Below are 17,585 nucleotides of genomic sequence, written 5' to 3'. Positions count from 1 at the left end.
ACCTTTAACTAGATGGGCTACAGCAGCAGAAGACCACAAACACACGGCTCAGTGGTCACTTTATTAGGCACCTAATCAGATAGTGTACATCTGCTTTAACATTACTGGAATGTTCTCTCCATCCTGCACACAAGGTGAAAAAATGCTGACCATCCCCACTACAGGGTAGTGTTTGATGAGAGGCAGCACCTTGTTCAAGGTAAACTTATTATCAAAATACCTTCTCTGTCTGTCACCATATACAACCCTGAGTTTCACTTTCTTGATGGCATTCACAGTAAATACAAATAAATAATACAGTATTAGTGAAAAACCACACACAAGGACAAACAACCAATGTGCAAAAGACAACTCTGTATAAATACGGTACAAAAGCACAAAATAATAATGAATAATGAATAAACATAGAGAACATAAAGAAATACACAAGAACACGGGAAATACGAGAGGTCGAAGAGGAGAAGAGGTTAGCTAAAACAGCTGGCCTGGCCAAACAAGGGACTTGGACCCGGTGGGAAAGTGTTGAACAACGACATCCATCCTGGAATGTTCTGTGGCAGATGGAATCGCTCCGCATTTCTTTTCTATGCAGAGCAGCGTACAATCTGCTCCCAACACATGCCAACCTCAGCACCTGGTATGAAGATAAGACGGACAGGTGTGCTGCTTATGGCGAGAAGGGAACACTTCAACATATCTTGAGTGCATGCAGAGTCAATCTTTCCAGCGGCATGTACATGTGGAGACATAACAACGTTCTCAAAGTTGTAACAGAAGCGGTTGAGCGCAGAGTACTGCAGCACAACTTATCTCATGCCCCATGCTGCACAGAACATCACATACCATTTGTGAAAGAGGGCTCCAAGTCAAGGGTGTAAAGCATAGGCTCACAATCAAGCATACTTTCTTCAGCCAATGATTGGTGTGTCAAGGCTGACCTGGACGGGAAAGGCAGTTTCCCGGAGCAAATAGCTTTCACCACATTGCGTCCAGATATAATCGTATGGTCTGACACCAGTAGAGAAGTGGTTATTGGTGAACTCACAGTCCCCTGGGAAGACAATATCGATGAAGCCCATGAGTGCAAGTTAACCAAGTATGCAGAGTTAAGATCAGAGTGCAGAGACAGAGGGTGGAAGGTCTCATGCTATCCATTCAAAGTAGGCTGCCGTGGGTTTATTGCGTTCACTCTCCAGAAGTGGCTGCGTGACCTTGGCTTCACTAGAAGAGAGATCAAATCAACCAGCAGGGCTGTAGCTGAGGCAGCAGAGAAAGGATCAGCATGGGTGTGGACCAAGTATGTCCAGAGGGGCAGATAGTCGGACAGTGTATACATCTTTTGCAAACCCTCCAGCAGTTGCATAGGCACCTGAAGAGCAGACTATCTGTTGGATGGAAGTGACTGATAGAGGCAGATGCCAAGTTTTTAAGCTCACCAGTGGGAGGTGGTGCTTTAGCACTGCTGGCCCACCACCTCGAGGGAGTCTTGATCATAAGTGAACCGAAACTCCTGAAGACAGGTGGCAGATTAACTGATGATCCCACTGGTGATAGCACAGGACAGTTAACATCTTAGTCCATGTGTATTTTGTAACTCTAAGGAATAAACATAGAGAACATGAGATGAAGAGTCCTTGAAAGCGAGTCCATAGACTGTGGGAATAGTTCAGTGTTGGGGTGAGTGAAGTTATCCCTTCTGGTTCAGGAGGCTGATGGCTGAGGGGTAATAATTGTTCCTGAACCTGGAGGTGTGGTTGAACCTGAAGCTCCTGTAACTCCTTCCTGATGGCAGCAGTGAGACGAGAATGTGGCCTGTATGATAGGGGTCCTTGATGATTGATGCTGCTTTCCTACGACACTGTTTCTTGTAGATGTACGCAATGGTGGGGAGGGCTTTACTTGTGGGTACACATAAATGCTCCAGTTAACAAAACATTGAACTATTTACCAAATCCCATCCAACAATACCAGCCCTCCACCAACTACCAAGCACTGTGTACTCATTGTTCTGAAGCCATCAGTTTCCCCTCATCACCAGACCTCAGTCATCACAAACACAAGGTGTTCTGCAGATCTGGTAGTACTTAGTTTCAGCAGCTGGTGGGCCATCTACTTGGCCTGAATACTCACAGAGATGAGGGCGTTGCCGTACTGTGCGGCAGAGAGTTCAGGTCTGTGCTGTTGAAGCGGCATTTCCAGGACCACCTTCGTAGTGAGCTGCGTCACATCCTTCATGCTGATGTTGTAGGCATACCTGGGGAGGGAAACTTACATTTATACAGAGAAAAGAAAATAACATACAGGATGAATCTTTTAAATATGTTGGAAACAGGCATTTTCTGTGGAGATAAAATGGTTAACTTCTCAAGTCACCAATATTTCATTAGTTTGTACACAGGATGTGGATATCTCTGGTAAGATCTTTATGTACATAACGTTAATCTAGGTATGTAAGCTAACTTATGTATTTATATTTATTGTGTTCTTTATCTTAGTGTTTTTTGTGCTGCATAAGATTCAGAGTAACAATTATTTTGTTTTTCTTTACACTTGTGTACTGAAAATGATGTTAAACAATCTTATACACTACCTCACTACTTTTTCTTCTAATTTGCTCTCATTTTGCACTACTTAATTTACTATAAATATAAATTTTATCATATATATACACTACATCTATATAGACTCATTCCACTGAGATGCAACACAGAGCGTCATAGGAAGTCATTCCTGCCTGTGGCCATCAAACTTTACAACTCCTCCCTTGGAGGGTCAGACACCCTGAGCCAATAGGCTGGTCCTGGACTTATTTCCTGGCATAATTTACATATTACTATTTCATTATCTATGGTGCAACTGTAACGAAAACCAATTTCCCCCCAGGATCAATAAAGTATGACTACTACTACAACAACATACACACACAGTTCCTATTAATTATCAATGGAAGAATTCATCATTGCCATGTTCTTTTGATTGACTGCAAATGAACAAAATCAGCGCAGACACCTAGTGCAGATAATGGACTGTTTCACTGCATTCATGCATAAAGTAAATAAAAACAAAATTATCTAAAATCATAGCACTGACTTTTTGCTTTACAGAATTTTGAATTGGCATCCATCAGACCAAATGGATAACGTAACACAAGCACACACAACTGCCATTATATAATACTGTTCACTCCATCATGACTAATGGCTGTTCCTGGCATCTCCAAGTCTGAATGCTTAAAAATAAAGTGAAAGCAGTTCAGAATTTTCTTGCTGTTTACTTCTTGCTATCAGTGACAAAGGTAATCACTTTTTCAACACAAATTCATGCAACTGATGCTATTTAGAGTCTAAGCAACTTCAGGGCAGAAAATGGACGGTGGAGAGCATTCTGACTGGATGCAACACTTCCTGATATGGAGGCTCCAATGCGCAGGATGGCAAGAGGCTGCAGAGGGTTGTAGACTCGACCAGCTCCATCACCATCGAGGACATCTTCGAGACATGGTGTCTCAAGAAGGCTGATGTAGAGTCTAACTGCCACATAAGTTAGAAACTATTTGGCAACAGTGTCCCAAATAAAGAAAGCGAATCCCAGCTATTTTCTCCATTAGTTTTTGTTCTTCAAGAGTTGTCCCAATTAAATTCTATCCCAATTAACCAGAATGTATACAGTGTATGTATGTGTGTGTATTTACACAATATTCCTTATTGCAATTTATCATTTTATTTTATTATGTATCACAGTGTACCGCTGCTGCAATTTCACAATGTGCCATCGATATTAAACCCGAGCGATCCTCTCTGCCTCCCGAGATGATCAACTCATTAATTTCAAATCACAGCTAACTGCTAATTGCCATTCCGCCCTTCAATTCTCAGTTAGGTCCATTCAAGAGCGATTCAGCCAGTCAACAGTCATCAGCACTGGACTTCCGTCACAAAAAGACCAGATTTGGTACATGTGTCAGTTCTCCCATCACGAAGGACAGTAGCGAACCAGTTGGCTTTTAATGGCAATGGGCAACTCTGTTCTCATGGTTTGCGGCACTGACTTCTTGCGTTACAGAATTAATTACTGTATTTAAATTCCCAGCTGTCACATTGAGATTTGAACTCACATCAACAGTCGAGGGGGCTGGATACCAGTAAAGCAGAATAGTTACGATATTACCAAAACTGAATGTTTCTCCCTCTACAATGCAATCAAACTAACATTTGCCTATTTTTATTTTACATTCACATGGCACCATTAATATAGTTGGATGATCCAGGCAGAAAATGGATGGTGGAGAGCATTCTGACCGGATGCATCACCTGCTGATATGGAGGCTCCAATGTACAGGATGGCAAGAGGCTGCAGAGGGTTGTGGACTCGACCAGCTCCACCGTGACCACAGCATTCCCCACCATCGAGGACATATTCAAGAGGCAGGCTTCAAGAAGGCTGGATCCATCATTAAGGACCCTCACCATCCAGTGCCTTCTTCTTGTTATTTGGGGAGGAGGTGCAGGAGCCTAAAGACCCACACTTAATAACTCAGAAACAGCTTCCTACTGTGGTGAAGTATGGTAGCTTACTGGTTAATGTAACTCATTAAAGCACCAGTGATTGCGATTCAATTCCCACCGCTGTCTATAAGGAGTTTGTACAAGCTCCCTCTGACCACATTGGTTTTCTTTAGGTGCTCTAGTTGCCTCCCACATTCCAAAGATGTATGGGTTAGGGACAGTGAGTTGTGAGTATGTTGACGCTGGAAGCGAGGCGACCTTTGTGGGCTAACCCCAGCAAATCCTCAGACTGTGTTGATCATCGACACAAACAATGTATTTCACTCTATGTTTCACCATACTTGTAATAAATAAAGATAATCTTTTTGTCTCCCCTCTGCCATCAGACTTCTGAACAGTCCACGCATCCATGAACACTATCTTATTATTCCATTTTTTTTGCACTAGTGTGTAATTTTATGTCTTTCACAGTGGTGTTGCTAAACAACAAATTTCACATCATATGTCAGTCAATATAAATCTGATTCTGAGCCATGTGAAAGTGTCATAATTAAGGAGAAGATATAAGGAAGAGTTTGAGGGTTGAGGCATCAGGATTTAGTGAGGAAATTTTTGACCTTAGGACTTTTTGGTGAAATCCAACAGTCGAACACAGAAAAATCAGGACTGCGCAGGCAAATCTGTCAGGGACAAACAGGGAGAGCTTGAGGTTATGGAGTAATTTGAGGACCAAGGGACCAATTTTATTCACCTTATACATTTACATGTATTAGGAATTTGCTGTAGTGTGTTGGTCAGTATGTGACATGAAACAAAAACAACATTATTCAACAATTACAAAGAATAAATAATTACATAAAGCTAGAGGGTAAAGCACAGATATGGATAAAAAGTGCTAAATGTATACATACCAGCAGGTACTTACAATGTAAACAGCATTATAAAAAGTAGTTTAAACTGCTAACAGCGCTGTGACAGGGATAAAGATAGAGGGTGTGGGGGAGGGCTATGGAATAACTGATCAGATTAACCGCCTGGGAGGAGGAATGTTTAAGATGGTGAGAAGTTTAGGTTTTAATAGCCTGAAAGCATTTTCTAGAAGTGATTTTGGAAAAGACAGTTTGCAGGGTTGGTAGTGTTCGCAATGATTTTTTTTTTGCCTGTTTCTTTGTCTTGGACACACATAAATCCTGCAGTGATGTTAGTGACCCTGTCTGCTGACCTGACAGTTCGCTGTGGTTTTTGTATACTGTGAAAGGATGCTGCACCAAACCAGACAGTAATGGTTGACGTGAGGGTGCTCTATGAGATGGTAGTGTAGAATTGCATCAGTAAATTTTTGGGCTTCTTATCTGAGAAAAGATGTGCTGGCTTTGAAGAGGGTTCAGAGGAGGTTCACAAGGACGATTCTGGGAATGAAAAAGTTATCATACGAGGAACATTTGATGGCTCTGGGTCTGTATTCACTGGGATTTAGAAGGATACAGGGGTATCTCACTGAAACCTTTTGAATGTTGAAAGGCCTAGACAGAATAGATGTGGAAAGGATGTTTCCCATGGTGGGGGAGTCTAGGACAGAGGGCACAGCCTCAGGATAGAGGGGTGTCTATTTCAAAGAGATGCAGAGAAATTTCTTTAGCTAGAGGGATGTAAATTTATGGAATTTGTTACCTCAGGCAGCTGTGGAGGCCAGGTCATTGGGTGTATTTAAGGGTGAGATTGATAGGTTCTTGACTGCCCATGATATCAAAGGTTACAGGGCGAAGGCAAGGGAGTGGGGCTGAGGAGGGGAAAAAAAAGGTTCAGCCATAACTGAACGGCGGAGAAGACTTGATGGGCCAAATGGCCTAATTCTGCTCCTTACGTCTTATGGTCTAAATTAGGGGTCGCCAACCCGTTGATCGTGATCGACCGGTCGATCTTTCAGACTTTCCCAGTAGATCCCGAAGAAAAATCAAAAATAAATACACAAATACTGTTGTAATGTGAGCATTATAAAAGTAAGTAATACTAATTAGGATAATGGTAATATAGCAATATTTTCACTAAAAAGTTGTTTGTAAAGAGAGATTGTTTCTGGGTTGCGGGGGTTTCAGTTCCGTTCTTTCTGCCCAGTGTGCGTGTGTAGTTCCCCCGCTATGCACCGCGTTTTCAGCGTAGCCTTTGCTGCATCAAAGTGACCAATTAGATTAGGTAATGGTACAGACTGTCGCAAACATCAATATACGGCAGTGTCCCCAACCTCTGGGCTGCGAAGCATGCAGTGGTGCAGCGGTAGTCGGGATGCACACAGCACATTTTAAAGAAAAAAAGCCGAAATAAACAAGCTAATTAATTAGGTGCTGCCCGGCACGTAAATGTCGACTCAGATCAGAGGTGACGCAATCAGCAATCGCTCGTGATACCCTGATAGCATAGCGGAGGCTCCATGAAAGAAGGTGAAAAGATACAAATTCCATCCAGAATGGGAAGAGGAATTTCTATTTACCTTGGTGAAAGTCAAGTGTGTATGTACGTTGTGCCACCAAACACAAGCACTGACTAAAAGAGGGAATCTGGAGCGGCACCTCAACACCAACCACCAGAAATTTAAAGACACCTATCCCCCACCCCCGCTCCCCCCACCTCAAAGAGCGCAATTCGTGCCAGGAAAGTTGAGTAGCTGAAATCGGGGTTGAAGGCCCAGCAATCATTTTTCACAAAACATGCTGCTCAAAATAAAGTTGCTATTGAAGCATCATTTCGTGTAAGTCACCTTTTGGCTGAACACAAGAAGCCTTTTACAGATGGCGATTTATTCAAGGAAGCAGTGGTCATTACCGCAGAGACTGTTTTTAATGACTTTAAAAACAAAAACGGCATCACAACTGCAATACGTAATATACCGCTTGGCCCTGCAACAGTGACAAGGAGGATAGAGTCATTGTCTGAGGACGTGAATAATTTTCACTACAGTTCGATGAATCCCTGGATGTAATGCAAACAGCTCAGCTTGTTGCATTTGTCAGAATGGCTTTCCAGGATTTTACAACAAAGGAGGACTTCCTCACTCTTTTGCAATTAAAGGAAAGAACGAGAGGTAAGGATATTTACACTGAGTTTTAAAAAATTATGTCCGTGAAAATGACATCCCTATTCATAAACTGGTGGCAATTACTACTGATGGGGGCCGAGCATTTTCACAGATGAAAATTATTAAATCTAAGTACAGGAGTTGACTTACTGACAGACACCTCACTAGGGTTGCCAACTTTCTCACTCCCAAATAACGGACAAAAGTAGCAGTCAAATCCCGGAACATTTGTGTTTACCCCAAGGAAGACTACCATGACCATGAAGCCTTGCGCGGGCACCTGTGTGCGCATGTGCATACGTGCCGATTTCTTTTCTTTACCCCACCAGTCACTTTTGGCTTAATTTTCATTATTTCTACTTTATATAGGCTGTGTATTTATCATATCATTCCTGCTTTTAATATATATTAGTGTTATTTTAGGTTTTATGTGTTATTTGGTATGATTTGGTAGGTTTTTTTTTGGGCCTGGGAATGCTCAAAATTTTTTTCCATATAAATTAATGGTAATTGCTTCTTCGGCGTAAAGCATTTTGGCACGAAAGGTTTCAAAGGAACGCTCTACCTTAGCGGGGGGAATACAGGACAGTTGGCAACCCTATACCTCACAGACTGTCTCAGACTGGCTGTCTGTAGTTATGAGCCAAATTTTAGGGAACTAGCAGAAAGTATTCAGCCCCAGTCATCACACTGAGTGCAACAGTCAATTTTTATTCATTTATTTTTCGTGTTGAAATAAAATTAAATAATGAAACTTAGAATTAAAGGTGTGAAGTATTGTAATATTCTTAAAGAAAGACAGCTATGGCCTGTTTGATATGCTAGTTACAGTGTTTTCTTGTTTGAATTAATTTGAAAGTTTGACAAAAGTATTTTGTGTAATTCAAATACAATTCGCCCAAATAAAAAGCCTCAAATTGGAAGTACAATCTGAGCTGTTTTATCTCTAAACGATTTAGTAGGTAGATCTTGCCCTTCACTGAGGTCGAGGTAGGGGATCTTGGGCTTAAAAAGGTTGGTGACCACTAGTCTAAATTCTGGGAGAGCTTGAATTTTATTAACTGCTACAAGAAGTGCATCCTTTGTGGAGTCTTTATTTATTGATTTGTTTAAAGATATAGCTCAGCACAGGCCCTTCCGGCCTAATGAGATGCTCACCCAGCAACCCATTAATTTAACACCAGCCTAATCTTAGGACAATTTACAATGACAAAGTAAACAACTAATCGGTATGTCTTTGGACTGTTGGAGGAAACTGGAGCACCTGGAGGAAACCCAAACCCACGTAGTTCACAGACAAAACGTACTAACTCCTCACTGTATCAGCATTGAACTCTGGAAAGCCCTGAGCCGTAATAGCATTGCATTAACCACTACGTGATGGTGATATGGTCTCCTCCATTTCGTTAATGAAGGAGATAATTTGAAATCAAAGACTGGAGTTCTAAAACCCAGGCATTGTCAGACAGATAAATAAAGCTGATAATAAGAAAAATGGACCATTGGCTGATGGAAGACTTGAAGCCAGACACAGAGTTGGAAGTTTACAGAAACACCAGAATGGAAAGGTAGTAAAGGGTGTATAGATGGCAGGGAAAAGTTAAAATCCATACCCAAACATGCTTTAGATGAGACATTAAGAATCAGAATCAGGTTCAATATCACCGTGAAATTTGTTGTTTTGCAGCAGCAGTGCAGTGCAATACATAAAAAAAAAAACTTTAAATTACAAATAGTGTAAAAACAGAGCAAAAAACATTGAGGTTGCATACACAGATTCATTGTTCGTTCAGAAATCTGACGGCGGAGGGGAAGAAGCTGTTCCTAAGATGTTGAGTTGTGTATCTCCTCTTTGATGGTAGCACTCAGAAAAAGGGCACATCCTAGGGCTCCTTAATAGTAGGTGACACCCTTTTTTGAGGCATTGCCTTTTGAAGGTGTTCTTGATGCCGGGGGGCTAGTGCCCATGATGGAGCTGTGAGTTTACAGCCCTCTGCAGCTTTCTCCGATCCTGTGCAGTGGCCCCTCCATACGAGGCAGTGATGCAACCAGTTAGAATGCTCTCCACAGTCCATCTGTAGAAGCTTGCTAAAGTCTTTGGTGACATACTAAATCTCCTCAAGCTCCTAATGAAGTACAGCAGCCAGGCTATATAAATAAGCTACAGCTCTATTTGTAAGAGCCATTTCATCAAAAGAATATTAAAGACACCACTGTACTAATCACAAAGTGAGATTCACAATGAACTTGGCACCAAGATTCTGTCACTCAATACTACAAGAATCTCCTAACCACCATCCACTTCAGTGAGAGGCAGCTGGCTGCATACCAAATGCCTTCTCAGTTCACTTATCTACTTACACTGCACAGCAGTTAATGTGATGAGAGACGTTCTGGGATGCCATCAGGCAAAAACTCACTCACTAAACACACAGGAGTTGAATACTGATTGACAGTTACTCACTTGAGAGAATTAATCTCCAACACAAGGTGATCACAGGAAATATTTTCCTCCAGCCCTCGCTGCAAGGTGCCAAGAACTTCATTCTGAAATACTGTGGGAAGACAAAAATATAGAAGATGTCACATGTGAAAGGCAGCATAAAAGGAGAACTTGATTGCTGTACTGCCCTGCTGCTAATATGGGGCAGCACAGTATTGTAGGGGCCAGCATAACCCTTCCCAGCAATAGCAATCGGGGTTCGATTGCTGCGCTGCCTGTAAGGAGTATGTACATTTTCCCTTGTGGCTGCACGAGTTTCCTTTGGGTTCCTCCTACATTCCAAACACATATAGGTTAGTTGTGGGCTGTTCCTAGCACATCCTCGGACTGTAATGGTCACTGAAGCAAATGACACATTTCACTGTATGTTTCAAGATTCAAGATAGTTTCATGTCATTGCCTATACACAAGTGCAAGGTGAACAAAATAATACTTATTCAGGGTCCTATGCAGCACAAAAAGAACAAAAGATAAAGAACACAATAATAATTAAAAAACATAAATATAAATACATAAGATAGCTTATATAGATAGATCGATTGTACGTCCATAAAGTGACGCTAGGCAGTACGTACGGTGACTGATGGGAAATAATAAAGTAGTGGTGGAGTTAGTGGGTGGAGGTGTTGATCTGCCTTACTACTTGGGGAAAGTAGTGCTTTTGACTCTGGTGGTCCTGGTGTGGATGCTACATAGCCTCCTCCCTAATGGGAATGGGAGGAACAGTTCTTTAATAGTGTGGATGGGATTCTTCATGATGTTACCAGCTCTTTTCCAGCACCCTTTCTGTAAATATGTCCTTGATACAGATAGACAGACATACTTTATTGATCCCGAGGGAAATTGAGTTTCGTTACAGTTGCACCAACCAAGAATAGAGTATAAATATAGCAATATAAAACCATAAATAATTAAATAATAATATGTAAATTATGCCAGATGGAAATAAGTCCAGGACCAGCCTATTGGCTCAGGGTGTCTCCAAGGGAGGAGTTGTAAAGTTTGATAGCCACAGGCAGGAATGACTTCCTACGACACTCAGTGTTGCATCTCAGTGGAATGAGTCTCTGGCTGAATGTACTCCTGTGCCCAACCAGTACATTATGTAGCGGATGGGAGACATTGTCCAAGATAGCATGCAACTTAGACAGCATCCTCTTTTCAGACACCACCGTCAGAGAGTCCAGTTCCATCCCCACAACATCACTGGCCTTACGAATGAGTTTGTTGATTCTGTTGGTGTCTGCTACCCTCAGCCTGCCGCCCCAGCACACAACAGCAAACATGATCGCACTGGCCACCACAGACTCGAAGAACATCCTCAGCGTCGTCCAGGAGATGTTAGACCTCAGTCTCCTCAGGAAATAGAGACGGCTCTGACCCTTCTTGTAGACAGCCTCAGTGTTCTTTTACCAGTCCAGTTTATTGTCAATTCGTATCCCCAGGTATTTGTAATCCTCCACCACGTCCACACTGATCCCCTGAATGGAAACAGGGGTCACCGGTGCCTTAGCTCTCCTCAGGTTCACCACCAGCTCCTTAGTCTTTTTCACATTAAGCTGCAGATAATTCTGCTCACACCATGTGACAAAGTTTCCCACCGTAGCCCTGTACTCAGCCTCATCTCCCTTGCTGATGCATCCAACTATGGCAGAGTCATCAGAAAACTTCTGAAGATGACAAGACTCTGTGCAGTAGTTGAAGTCCGAGGTGTAGATGGTGAAGAGGAAGGGAGACAAGGCAGTCCCTTGTGGAGCCCCAGTGCTGCTGACCACTCTGTCTGACACACAGTCCCCTGTTGCAAGCACATGTACTGTGGTCTGCCAGTCAGGTAATCAATAATCCATGATACCAGGGAAGCATCCACCTGCATCGCTGTCAGCTTCTCCCCCAGCAGAGCAGGGTGGATGGTGTTGAATGCACTGGAGAAGTCAAAAAACATGACCCTCACAGTGCTCGCTGGCTTGTCCAGGTGGGCGTAGACATGGTTCAGCAGGTAGACGATGGCATCCTCAACTCCTAGTCGGGGCTGGTAGGCGAACTGGAGGGGATCTAAGTGTGGCCTGACCATAGGCCGGAGCTGCTCCAGAACAAGTCTCTCCAGGGTCTTCATGATGTGGGAGGTCAATGCCACCGGTCTGTAGTCATTGAAGCCACTAGGGTGCGGCATCTTCTTGAAGAAGAATAGGCTGGTGCCAGTGATGCGCTGAGCAGTATTAATTACACATTATAGAGCCTTCCTGTGTTTCGATGTGCACGTGACAAATAAATCTAATCTTTTGATAACTAAAGCCAAATCCAGTACTGGCACCATTCTAGGGTTAGCTGTGACACCTCACCTTTCACATCGTCCAGCTGGGGTGAAATACTTCTGTCCTCTTCCTCTTGTGAGCAGAGACTCATTTCACTCTCACTCTCACTCATTGACTGAGGTTTCAGATTCAGACCTGCAAGGGATGTTGAAAAGATGCAGTGAGAAGGCAGTAAACCGGGGAGCAAAACTCAGATGAGAGGAGCAGGTCACACAGCAAGCTACTTGAAACAAAGAGGTGTCAGACAGTTACAAGTACAATTACTCCCCCAGTAGGACTTGAGAGAGTTTGAAGTCAATAACACGAACACAAAGGAGGAGAGATTTACCAGGATATTACCTTGACTACACAGCAAGACTTATGAAGACAGGTTGAGTGAACTGAGCTTTTCTCCTTGCGGCAAAGAAGAATGAGAGGTGACTGCTAGAGGTATACAAGATGACAAGTGGCATAGATTGAGTGGAGATTCAGAGATTTTTTTTCCAAGGGTGGAAATGGCTACCACGAGGGCAGCATAATTCTATTTTATTTATTTAATTTTGTGGTACAACATGGAGTAGGGCTTTCTAGCTCTTCAAGCCACACTGCCCCAACAACCCCTGAGAAACCCTATTAACCCTAACCAAATCATGGGGATAATTTACAAAGGCTACCTGGTATGCCTTTGGACTTTTGGAGGAAACTGGAAACCCATGGATTCCACAGGGAGAGTGTACAGAAGCTCCAAACAGAACGGCACTGGAAGTGGACTCTGAACTCCAGAATGCCTTGAGCTGAAACAGAGTCGTGCTAATGGCTACACTACTGTGGCACCTTTAAGGTGACCAGGAGGAAACGAGGAATGTTAGACACAAGTTCTTTATGCAGAGTGCATGAAATGCCCTGCCAGGAGTGATGGTAGAATCAGATACATTAGGGGCACTTAAGCAACTCTTCTTTTCACATGTTTGAAAAGAAAATGGTGGACTACGTGGAAAGGAAAGGTTATATTGATCTTAAAGTAGATTAAAAGGTCAGCCCAACATCATGGGCTGCAGAGCCGGTACTGTGCTGCACTATCCTGTATTAAGATATTGTCGATTTTGGACATTTAGAAATAACAGGTTAGTGACTACTCTGCTAAACGGTTACTGAACCAAACATTAACCTTCTCATTTCCTCCTGGCCCCTTGAATATTTCCACCCACTTTTATTTCAGAAGCTTGTGCCCAGGGTAACACACCTTGGAGAGCCTCTCCATGGCCCAGCACATAGATGTAATCATAATTATTCTAGCATCTATACTTTTTTCAGTTAAGGAGGCTCAACCCATCACTGAACACTAACAAACTGTAAGATGTACTGGTGAAATTATCCTGGTCTGGCACTGCAACTTGAATGCACAGGAATCAAAAGAGCCGCACAGAGTAGTGGACTCTGCCCAACACATCACGGGAACATCCCTCCCCACCATCAGCGCCTCGAAGTGGCAACACCGATCATTAAAGATCTCCACCATCTGGGCCATGCCATCTTTTCACAGCTACCATCAGGCAGGAGGTACAGAAGCCACCAAGTCCCACACCACGTTTAGGGGCTACTTCCCTTCAACCATTCAGTTCTTGAACTAAACAGTAAAACCTTAATTACTACCTCAATATAGCAACATGATAATCACTTTGCACAAAAATAGAATGTTTTCTCTAATTATACTTTCTTCAAAAAATTGCTTTTAATTTAGAAACACAAGAGATTCTGCAGATGCTGGAAATCCAGAGTAACACATACAAAATGCTGGAGGAATTCAGCAGGTCAGGCAGCATCTATGGAAAGCAATCGAGTTGATGTTTCGGGCTGCGATCCTTTATCCGGACTGGTCACCTGATGAAGAGTCCCAGCCCAAAACATCGACTCTTGTTCCTTTTCATAAATGCCGCCTGACCTGCTGTGTTCCTCCAGCATTTTATCTGCACTGGGAACAAACTGCCGCTGTAAGAATAGATGGAGAAGTGAGTCAGTTTACAAAAATCAAGAGAGGCGTTACGAGAGGGGTGTGTTTTCTCCCGATTTATTTAATGTGTACAGTGAAACAGTATTACAAAAAATAAGAGACATCCTGGGAATCAGAGTTGGCGGTGAAGACATCAATAATTTCAGAAATGCAGATGATACTGTTAATTGCTAGTACGGAGGAAGAACTACAAAACTTAATTGATATAATTGTTGAAGGAAGTGTAAAACTGGGTCTATCAATTGCAAAAAAACAATGTATGGTGATATCCAAAAAGGAGCAGAATCAGGTCATTTCTTCGGCAGTTTGAGTGGGGCACGACCGCGCAAGCGCGTGAAGGTTGGCCTGTTAGAACAGCGGGAGAGTTTTAAAAAGTGAGCAGATTGAGAAGGGGAAGGTCATTTCTTTGGCAGTTTGAACGGGGTACAACTGCGCAAGCATGTGAAGGTCGGCCTGTGAGAACAGCGGAAAAGCTTAAAAAAGCAAGCAGATTAATGGAGCAGGCAACGGAGTAGTGGGAGACAGAGTAGGAAGGCTTTGGCTCGAGAGGCTTCGGATGAGCTTGCTTCCAGTGAGGCAAGGCCGGGTAAGTTCCTTTAATTAATCCAATTAACTTAGGAGTAGGTACTGGAGGCAGCAGTTAGGGCAGTTGAGTGCTCCGTTTGCAGGATGTGGGAAGTCAGGGCGAGCACAATTGCCCCTGATGACTACACCTGTAAAAGGTGCATCTAGCTGCAGCTCCTGACAAACCAAGTTAGGGAACTGCAGCTGGAGCTGGATGAACTTCAGATCATTCGTGAGGCAGAGGAAGAAATAGACAGGAGTTTCAGGGAGATAGTCACCCCTAAAAGTCAGGAGACAGGTAGCTGGGTGACTGCCAGGAGAGGAAAGAGGAATAGACAGAATGAGCAGAGCAGTCCTGTGGCCATTCCCATCGATGATAAGTATACAGTTTTGGATACTGTTGGTGGGGACAACCTACCAGGGACAAGTTGTAGTGGTCGCGTCTCTGGTACCGACACTGGACCCTCAGCTCAGAAGGAAAGGGGGGGAAAGAGAAGAGCAGTAGTGATAGGGGATTCGGTAGTTAGGGGGATAGATAGGAAGTTCTGTGGGAGAGATCGAGAATCCCAGATGGTCTGTTGCCTCCCCGGTGCCAGGGTCTGTGATATCTCGATATCAGGATCGAGTTCTCAGTATTTTCAAGAGGGAGGGTGAGCAGCCAGATGTCGTGGTCCATGTAGGGACCAATGACGTGGGTAGGAAGAAGGAGGAGGTCCTGCAAAGACAGTTTAGAGAGTTAGGTGCAAAGTTGAAGGACAGGACCTCCAAGATTGCATTCTGAGGATTGCTACCCGTGCCACGTGCTAGTGAGGCTAGAAATAGGAAGATAATGCAGCTAAATACGTGGCTAAGGAGTTGGTGCAGGACGGAGGGCTTCATGTTTCTGAACAATTGGGCCTTGTTCCAGAGAAGGTGGGGCCTGTTCCGATGGGAGGGTTGCACCTGAACTGCAGGGGGACTAACATCCTGTGGGAAGGTTAGCTAGTGCTACTCCGGGGGGTTTAAACTACATTTGCAGGGGGGGGGGGGGGGGAGAGAGGAACCAGGGTGTTAGAGCAGATAATGAGGTGGAGGAGGATAAAGGTCATGCGAGAACTGCAAGTATAGTGCATGGAGTAAAGCCAGATCTAACATATAAAGAGGCTCTAAGGAAAGAGAAGCAGAATGAAGGGTATAAATGGAGTAAGGTAGAAGGGCTAAAGTGTGTGTACTTCAATGCAAGAAGCATCGGGAACAAAGGTGATGAACTGAGAGCTTGGATACATGCATGGAATTATGACGTAGTGGCCATTACAGAGACTTGGCTGGCACCAGGGCAGGAATGGATTCTCAATATTCCTGGATTTCAGTGTTTTAAAAGGGATAGAGAAGGAGGAAAAGGGGAGAAGGGGTGGCATTACTAGTCAGGGATACTATTACAGCTACAGAAAGGGTGGGTATGTAGCAGGATCCTCTTTTGAGTCAGTATGGGTGGAAGTCAGGAACAGGAAGGGAGCAGTTACTCTATTGGGAGTATTCTTTTGGCCCCCTGGTAGCAGCAGAGATACCAAGGAGCAGATTGGGAGGCAGATTTTGGAAAGGTGCAAAAATAACAGGGTTGTTATCATGGGTGACTTTAACTTCCCTAATATTGATTGGCACCTGATTAGTTCCAATGGTTTAGACGGGGCAGAGTTTGTTAAGTGTGTCCAGGACGGATTCCTGTCACAGTATGTTGACAGGCCGACTAGGGGGAATGCCATACTATATCTAGTATTAGGTAACAAACTGGGTCAGATCACAGATCTCTCAGTGGGTGAGCATCTGGGGGACAGTGACCACCACTCCCTGGCCTTTAGCATTATCATGGAAAAGGATAGAATCAGAGCGGACAAGAAAATTTTTAATTGGGGAAGGGCAAATTATGAGTCTATAAGGCTAGAGCTTGCGAGTGTGAATTGGGATGATGTTTTTGCAGGGAAATGTACTATGGACATGTGGTTGATCTTTAGGGATCTCTTGCAGGATGTTCGGGATAAATTTGTCCCAGTGAGGAAGATAAAGAATGGTAGGGTGAAGGAACCATGGGTGACAAGTGAGGTGGAAAATCTAGTCAGGTGGAAGAAGGCAGCATACATGAGGTTTAGGAAGCAAGGATCAGATGGGTCTATTGAGGAATATAGGGTAGCAAGAAAGGATAACCCCAAGGCATTCTACAATTATGTGAAGAACAAAAGGATGACAGGAGCGAAGGTAGGACCGATTAGAGATAAAGGTGGGAAGATGTGCCTGGAGACTGTGGAAGTGAGCGAGGTCCTCAATGAATACTTCTCTTCGGTATTCACCAATGAGAGGGAACTTGATGACGGTGAGGACAATATGAGTGAGGCTGATGTTCTGGAGCATGTTGATATTAAGGGAGGGGAGGTTTTGGAGTTGTTAAAATACATTAGGACCGGACAAGCCCCTGGGGCCTGACAGAATATTCTGCAGGCTGCTCCACCAGGCGAGGGAAGAGACTGCTGAGCCTCTGGCTAGGATCTTTATGTCCTCGTTGTCCACGGGAATGGTACCGGAGGATTGGAGGGAGACGAATGTTGTCCCCTTGTTCAAAAAAGGTAGTAGGGATAGTCCGGGTAATTATAGACCAGTGAGCATT

The 17,585-nt window shown here is 43.6% G+C and overlaps 1 protein-coding gene across 1 annotated transcript in view; it reads right to left on the bottom strand.

Moving 5' to 3' along the window:
* The window catches only part of eif2b5 (eukaryotic translation initiation factor 2B, subunit 5 epsilon), a 113,448-nt gene that overhangs the window by 30,224 nt on the left and 65,639 nt on the right, over positions 1-17,585 (bottom strand). Inside the window, exons 11-13 of the mRNA XM_072254896.1 lie at positions 12,421-12,528; positions 10,043-10,133; positions 2,131-2,254 (exon numbers count right to left, since the gene is read on the bottom strand). Of these exons, the coding sequence (XP_072110997.1) occupies positions 2,131-2,254; positions 10,043-10,133; positions 12,421-12,528 (323 nt within the window). The remainder of the gene's footprint in view (positions 1-2,130; positions 2,255-10,042; positions 10,134-12,420; positions 12,529-17,585) is intronic.

This window comes from Mobula birostris, chromosome 4, assembly GCF_030028105.1.
Source record: "Mobula birostris isolate sMobBir1 chromosome 4, sMobBir1.hap1, whole genome shotgun sequence".
Taxonomy (NCBI): Eukaryota; Metazoa; Chordata; class Chondrichthyes; order Myliobatiformes; family Myliobatidae; genus Mobula; species Mobula birostris.
This window is presented reverse-complemented; position numbering and strand designations above follow the sequence as displayed.